Raw genomic sequence first — 7,235 nt, 5'->3', positions numbered from 1 at the left:
AATATGTAGGCTATGAGAATATGGAGGCTATAAGAATATGTAGGCTATAAGAATATGTAGGCTATAAGACTATGTAGGCTATGAGAATATACACATGAGAATAGGAAGACTATAGACAGAATTTGTAGGCTATATGTGTAGGCTATAAGTTCAAGAATATGTAGGCTTGAGAATATGTAGGCTATAAGAATATGTAGGCTATAAGAATATGTAGGCTATAAGAATATGTAGGCTATAAGAATATGTAGGCTATAAGAATATGTAGGCTATAAGAATATGTAGGCTATAAGAATATGTAGGCTATGGATTTGAATTTGAAAGGATGAGGCTAACTGAAAATATGTAGATCTATCAAGAATATGTAGGCTATAAGTCCCTATGTAGGCTAAAGAATATTAGTTTATAGGCTATGAGAATATGTAGGCTATAAGAATATGTAGGCTAAACAGAAATGGACAATTGAATGGATATAAAACCAACAAAGAGGTAGGAATATGTAGGCTATAAGAATATGTAGGCTATAAGAATATGTAGGCTATGAGAATATGTAGGCTATGAGAATATGTAGGCTATGAGAATATGTAGGCTATAAGAATATGTAGGCTATGAGAATATGTAGGCTATGAGAATATGTAGGCTATAAGAATATGTAGGCTATGAGAATATGTAGGCTATGAGAATATGTAGGCTATGAGAATATGTAGGCTATGAGAATATGTAGGCTATAATAATATGTAGGCTATAAGAATATGTAGGCTATAAGAATATGTAGGCTATGAGAATATGTAGGCTATAAGAATATGTAGGCTATAAGAATATGTAGGCTATAAGAATATGTAGGCTATAAGAATATGTTAAAGGCCAGATGTATTGGCTGCAGATGACTGAACTGCTCACTTTTGTTTCTGTGACTGCCGGTATACAGAGGAAGAGGCATATAAAGGTATGTCAATTAGTATTGGTATGTTATGCAGATCACATGTACCATCCTCCTTCTTAACCTCTTCAATGAATATCCCATAGGCCTCTACATTATGGACCAGGTATGTGTATGAAAACCATTATCAAAACCGTTTTTTTTTTCATTCACATTCACCACAAAAACCAAGGTATGAATACTGTCGTGTGCATGTTTTGTTAATCATCTGTATAATTACTATTTGTTGGATTCACAGACTTCACCCTCCCTACACCTCTGTTGAATATAACAGGAAACCTGTTCGATCACCATGCACTGCAAAATCATTCTGGCTGTGGATACGGAGAACCTTACTTAACACAGTAATTTAACATCAACAGGCCAGAGGATATACCCATGTGACTCGGAGCTCTGCTGGGAGTTTACCTCAGATTGAGATGAGTGAATTCTGCTTTGCCACTAAAATCATAATAAACACTGACAATTAAAATATTGTGTTATTGTTATGCTGATGATTCATAATACATGTAAAAAATAGGGGGGTGGTAGTTGAAAAATGTACATCAAAAGGTTCTTTGAGGATACTTTAAAAGGAGTTACTTGAAGAACCCTTTTAGAGGGTTCTTCAAAGAACTTGGGTTCCCCCACAGTTTCAATTTGAAGAATCCCTAAAGGATACTCCAGGAACCCTTTACAGCGTATGGCATTAGTATACAAGTGGAAAGTGATGGTGTGTGTGTGAGGGAGAGACAGCGAGTTAGTTGTACCTGCTGGTGTGTGGTGCAAGACGGCTCTGCATGCAGCCTGAACAGCCTGAGGTGCCGATCACTGGGGGGCTTGTAGTCAGCCCCATAGGTGCTTTGCTGCCCCTCTCTGGCCTGAGGGCCCCGAGACTGGAGGAGAGAAGAGTGGAGAGATGGATGAACCCTCACCTTTAACCAACCAAGAGCATCAGTGAAAAGTATTCATTCTAGTAAGCAGTATGAGACAATCTCATTAATGACCTATTCTTACTAGTTGAATAGCCTAGTGTTTATGTTATGAAAATGATCAAATATGGCAATGATAAACCCGTACTAGACATACCTGAATTGGCCTTAAAGAGTGCATTAAATTGCTCTTGTCCCCTGATATTTAAGATGGTCATTCGTCAAGGATAAATCGGGGTCAACCCTAGCAAAACTAAAACAGGCTACGTGAGACAGTGGCTAAATGTGTGTTGGAAAACCCATAATAGTCTATGTTCCATAGAACGTTGGAACGTTTGAGTCAACATAATATACTTTTATCGATTCCTTAGTTACGCAGCGATATCCTAAATAGGGCGATGTCACAGAGATCCAAAATAATTGGAGTCTTCGTAGCCGTTCTAAAAACATTGGTCATAAATGAAAGAACAATACAAATATCGTAATAAAATCAACCATGAATGGGCGGTTTCACTTCCTTCAGTCTTCACAATACACGTCTTATTCACTGTATGGTTCTCTGTGTAGGCAATTGTTCATTGTATGACATCACAAGGGTTGGTCTTTGTCGATTCAGGTAGTTAGAGGAACGTGCATTAACGCCCTGGACCAGACGTAGTAGCCTGGGGCGGTGAGAAAGGTGTGGACGCGGTCATAATTTCACCGTAGGTTTAGCCTCTGACGTAACGAAAGAAAAGCACACCTACATTTGTCAGGGGGAGAGTTTGACCGTACTGAAATCACAAGTGTAGGATTAGGATACCGTAAACTAACATATATCACAGTCAAATCCAAGTTATTGGTTAAAGTTCAGTTGAATGCCGAGAGACGCTTTGAACATAATGGACACTCATGTGAAAGCAGGACAAGTTTACCTTCAACACAGAAATGTAGAAAAGGTAAGCACGTAACTTTATTTAGCTCACTTAATTGTACACATCCTGGTACCTTATCTATCTTGTTTTTGTGGAATGACAATAAAAGTCAATAGGAACATATTGTATTTATTTAGATTTTGAATGCAGCTTTATAACAGTCTTGTAATGTAAGTTTTTATTTAGTTAATTTTGATATTGGCTATTGCTGTTATCATGTAAATGGCCGCCCCTTGTTTACTCTATGTACTGTGTATGACAGCCATCTAATCCCTCTACCATTCCACTTGACATTTTAAAGTATATGATTACAGTATACGAGGACATTTACTGTAGCCGACATGTTGAAGTCTTTTTTGCAGAGACAGAGACGTTGGTAATGGTGCGTGTGTAAAGGTGTGAGGGGGGAACGGATCCTCACATGCGTGCCCAGGCACAGTACTGCTCACAGTTTCCTCATGGCACATTCCAACATAATGTGTCCCAAATGGCACCCTATTCCCTTTTCAGTGCACTACTTTTGACCAGGACTCACGGGATCTCTGGTCAAAACTAGTGCACTATGTAGGGGATTGGGTGCCATTTGGGATATAACATTAAACATGTACTGTACCTGAGCACACATACCTCATCTACCACTGCACCTTTATTTAAAAATAGGCAGATGTGCTGGAGCAGGTGTGGGGGAGTGATATTCTGAGTCTGTCATTTGACTAATGTGTTGTGGGCGAAATGGGGAAACTAGATACTCACTTTAAAAAATAATATTTTTCTCACCCACAAACTTTTCTCCCATTCTCTTGGCCTTTCTCTTTTCTCCCCATTATTTCTGTCTTCCCTCTCTCCCCTCATCCCCTTTCTTCCCTCCCTCCGCCCTCCCTCCAGAAGTGGAAGCAGCATTGGCTGACTCTCTATCCCTCCAGCCGCTGCGGTGTAGCCAGGCTAGAGCGCCAGGAAGTGGGGGGAGGAGAGCGGGCCGGTCCCTCTGGGGTCTGGAAGCACCAGGACAAAGTTAAGGAGAAGAGGGTGATCCGCCTGTCAGAGGTAAACCTTACTGCTGTACTTGTCTTTCTTACTAGCACTGACTTTTATTAGCTGCATTATTGAGTTTTGTTTTTTACTGGCACTGACTGTGATACAGTATGTGGTTGTCTTACCTAACTTCGTTGAATGCACTATAATTGGCTCAGGATATGGACAAGCCTAAGGCCCTGCGAGAAACTAGCGTCCTGTCTAGAGGGCATACTTTTACATCAAACTGGCTCATGCTACAGAAACAAAAGATAGGCCCCTCCTCCTATGAGCTGTTAGATCGGGGGTAAGGCTTGTGCAAGCTCTATCTCTTTAATGCTGAGTGCCAAGCAGAGACGCACCAAGTCACATTTTTTTACAGTCTCTGGATAAGAGTGTCTGCTAATGGAGAAAAATGTAAATGTAGGTGATCAGGGTCCTGAGGCTGCCCCCACACGCTGAGGCCTGCCCCAAAGACAACATGGCTGCCTTCTGTGTGGAGACCGACGGCAGGAGGTACGTCTTCGCAGCGGATAAGGACGACTGCGTGGAGTGGGTGGAGAGGATGTGTGACCTCGCCTTCCAGGTGAGAATAGCAGCTTCTGTTGTTGTCTTGTGACTGTTATGAATCAGTCTCAATTCAACATTTTGACAGTTACAGATCGAAGTAGAATCATACTTTATTAGCATTCAACAACGCTGATAGGAATTTGTCTCGGTATTGGTACAAGGCTAACAGCAAACGTCATTATTCACTGGTCTCTCTATCATTAAACTATTTTCATCACCAAACAGTTATTATATAGAGGATGTGTACACTCTTAGAAAATAGGTTGTAAAAGGGGTCTTCTGCTGACCCCATAGGAGAAACCTGTTTTGTTCCCTGTATGAACCTCTGTAGAAAGGGTTCTACATGGAAGCCAAAAGGGGTTCTCCTTTGGGGACAGCCGAAGAACCCTTTGAAGGTTCTAGATAGCACCTTTTATTTCTAAGAGTGTAGGTATCTGTGAGGACAGTTCTCACAGTCTAATGTAAATACATGTCTTGTCTCCCAGGGAGGCTCCACCTGTCAGCAGCCCCAAATTCAGATGGAGGACAACCAGATCTACGTCTCCAGGGAGGAAGGTGAGCAGCACATCAGATATCCTAGTGGCCACACAAACTATAACGAACAGCCATTCTTCTGTCTGTTTATGTCTAATGGGCGTATGATTACTGCTGTCTTGGAACAGGTTCTTCTTTTCAAAGATATTACTACGAACAAAGGAAAGATAAACACAAAATATAAAACAAGAAATAGAAATGAACACCGTCCATAGTGCTTCGGTCATGACCGCGACTCTCCCTCCTCTCTCCCCTCAGTTAGTGAGTTCAGGGTGGGTGTGAAGCAGACCGATGTAGCGATGCGCTGCGGCCTCCAGGGGGAGTACTATTGGCTGCAAGTGGCCCAGGAGGGGCTGGTCCTTAAGGAGGCGGAGACCAGGAAGAGTTTGCAGGACTGGCCCTATCGGCTGATACGACGCTATGGCAGAGACAAGGTCAATAGAACCATGGAATTTAGAATCTCATTGAGCCATAGAATTAGATTCCTAATCTGTTACTAGTTTTAATCTAATGCTACTCTCTAGCGTCTAATTTCAAGGCCGTCACAGTACGGTACTATGCTGCACTACAAAGGCAAAACGCAGTAACGACATCATTTTTTTGACTGCAAATTCTGACTTCAAAGTCTTTTTCTCTCTAAAAAGACAGCAATTTCTGGTACTTCATGAAACAAAATACCACACTAATCAGATAATATACCTGGCCATTACAACAGATCAAAGTTACTGTGTTTGGCCTTTTTAGGGCAGTGTGGGTCCAAAAAAGGATATGTCTAAGGATCATTGTAGGGTCATCAGTGTCCAATCAAGAAGGTTGCAGGTTATAATACGTTTGGTGCCCACATTCAATTCTGCAATTTTCCAGTGAACACCTGTGGGAATTTCCTCAAATCATTGTGTCCTCTTGGTTCTCCCACAGTTGACATTCAACATCGAGGCGGGCCGGCGCTGTGACTCTGGACCCGGAACCTTCACCTTTGAGACGTGCCAAGCTGACGACATCTTCAGCCTCATCGAGACCGCCATACGGGAACAGAAGGCCGTCGCCAGGGACGAATGTGAGGGCGACACTGTGGTTGCTAACCGTAGCCCTAATATGCCTCGTGCTCGTTCACCACTGCCCAAACTACCAGATAGCGCAACCATTTTGGAGGGCAGCTACAGTTTTAAACCAGTATTTTCAAATGCTATTGGCTCAGAGCAGTGTTTGTACTCACAGCCGCCTAATTTGATTGGCTCGGAGGAGTGTCCGTACTCTGAGCCAGCAGACAGTATTAAACCCAATGCCCCCAGCTTCAACTCCTATCTGACGCCCCCAACAGCCTCCACCCTCACCCCCTCTATCCCTCTACACCCCTGCAATCACCATGTCAAACGAACGGAACCAGTGTACGCCGACCCAGCAGACATCCTCTCACTCACACCCCCGAGATCTACACCACCACCACCCCCACCCACATCCTCTTCCTGCTCTTATCACCACGACAACAAGCCAGAGCCGGTCTACTCCGAGGTGTACGACCGTGCGAGTCCTCTACCTGACAAGACTCAACAACAGAAACAGAGCCAGGACCAGCTGGGGCAGGAACCTGGCAAAGAGGAACCCATCTATAGTGAGCCTTGTGTGGGGACCCCAGCCAAGGGCCCCAACACTGACCCGTTCGCCCACCTTTACAGCCAGGTCTGCAAGCCAGGCTCTTCATCACCATCTTCATCATCCCCCTCTTCCTCACTGGCCTCCTCTTCCTCCTCATCATCATCGTCGTTCACCATTACCAGGACCTTGGCCACCAGGAGGCCCACTGGTGGACGCCAGTCACCAGAGGTCATCTATGAAAACATGGGGTTCATTTAGGATACTCTGCTGCGTCAGAAATGGCACCCTATTGCCCTTTAAGGTGCACTACTTCTGATCAGCGCCCATAAGGATATATTGAGACCAATACACACATTTACTCATTTCACAATGTTATTGTCTACTTACTTTATTTATTGAACTTGTTTTCACATGCAGAATCATAGTTTTTTCTTATGATGTAATAACTCTTGTATAAGTTGTTATGAATATCAATATTGCACACCAGTGTAATGAACGTGGGAGAGGGAGAAAAGAGCCTCAGAGATCTTCCAGAAGTCTGTCAGTGGTCCATGTAAATGTTTTCAAACAGTGTTAGCCGCCTCTTCCCCAACAGAAACCAATGACTTCCGCTCAGTCTCACATCCTTTTCCTCATTTACTTTGTTTTACTGATGTGATTCAATAAAACAATAATGGGTGTGTATCCAGTAACTCTCCTTCCACGATTTGTTTTGTGCATTGATTGTTTTTTTTTTTTTTTTTGTGCCCCTCAATAAATCAG

At 42.9% G+C, this 7,235-nt stretch overlaps 1 protein-coding gene across 1 annotated transcript; it reads left to right on the top strand.

The window, feature by feature from the left end:
* Positions 1 to 2,484: 2,484 nt before the first annotated feature.
* On the top strand, positions 2,485 to 7,176 carry LOC135539244 (docking protein 1-like). Its single transcript, XM_064965069.1, has 6 exons — positions 2,485 to 2,786; positions 3,648 to 3,806; positions 4,201 to 4,359; positions 4,829 to 4,898; positions 5,136 to 5,311; positions 5,796 to 7,176. Exons 1-6 carry the CDS (start codon positions 2,706 to 2,708, stop codon positions 6,729 to 6,731), a joined length of 1,581 nt encoding a protein of 526 aa, XP_064821141.1. The 5' UTR covers positions 2,485 to 2,705; the 3' UTR covers positions 6,732 to 7,176.
* Positions 7,177 to 7,235: the final 59 nt, after the last annotated feature.

Source organism: Oncorhynchus masou, unplaced genomic scaffold (assembly GCF_036934945.1).
Source record: "Oncorhynchus masou masou isolate Uvic2021 unplaced genomic scaffold, UVic_Omas_1.1 unplaced_scaffold_1053, whole genome shotgun sequence".
Lineage (NCBI taxonomy): Eukaryota > Metazoa > Chordata > Actinopteri > Salmoniformes > Salmonidae > Oncorhynchus > Oncorhynchus masou.
The sequence above is the reverse complement of the archived record's forward strand: the minus strand, read 5'-3'. Positions and strand labels throughout refer to the sequence as shown.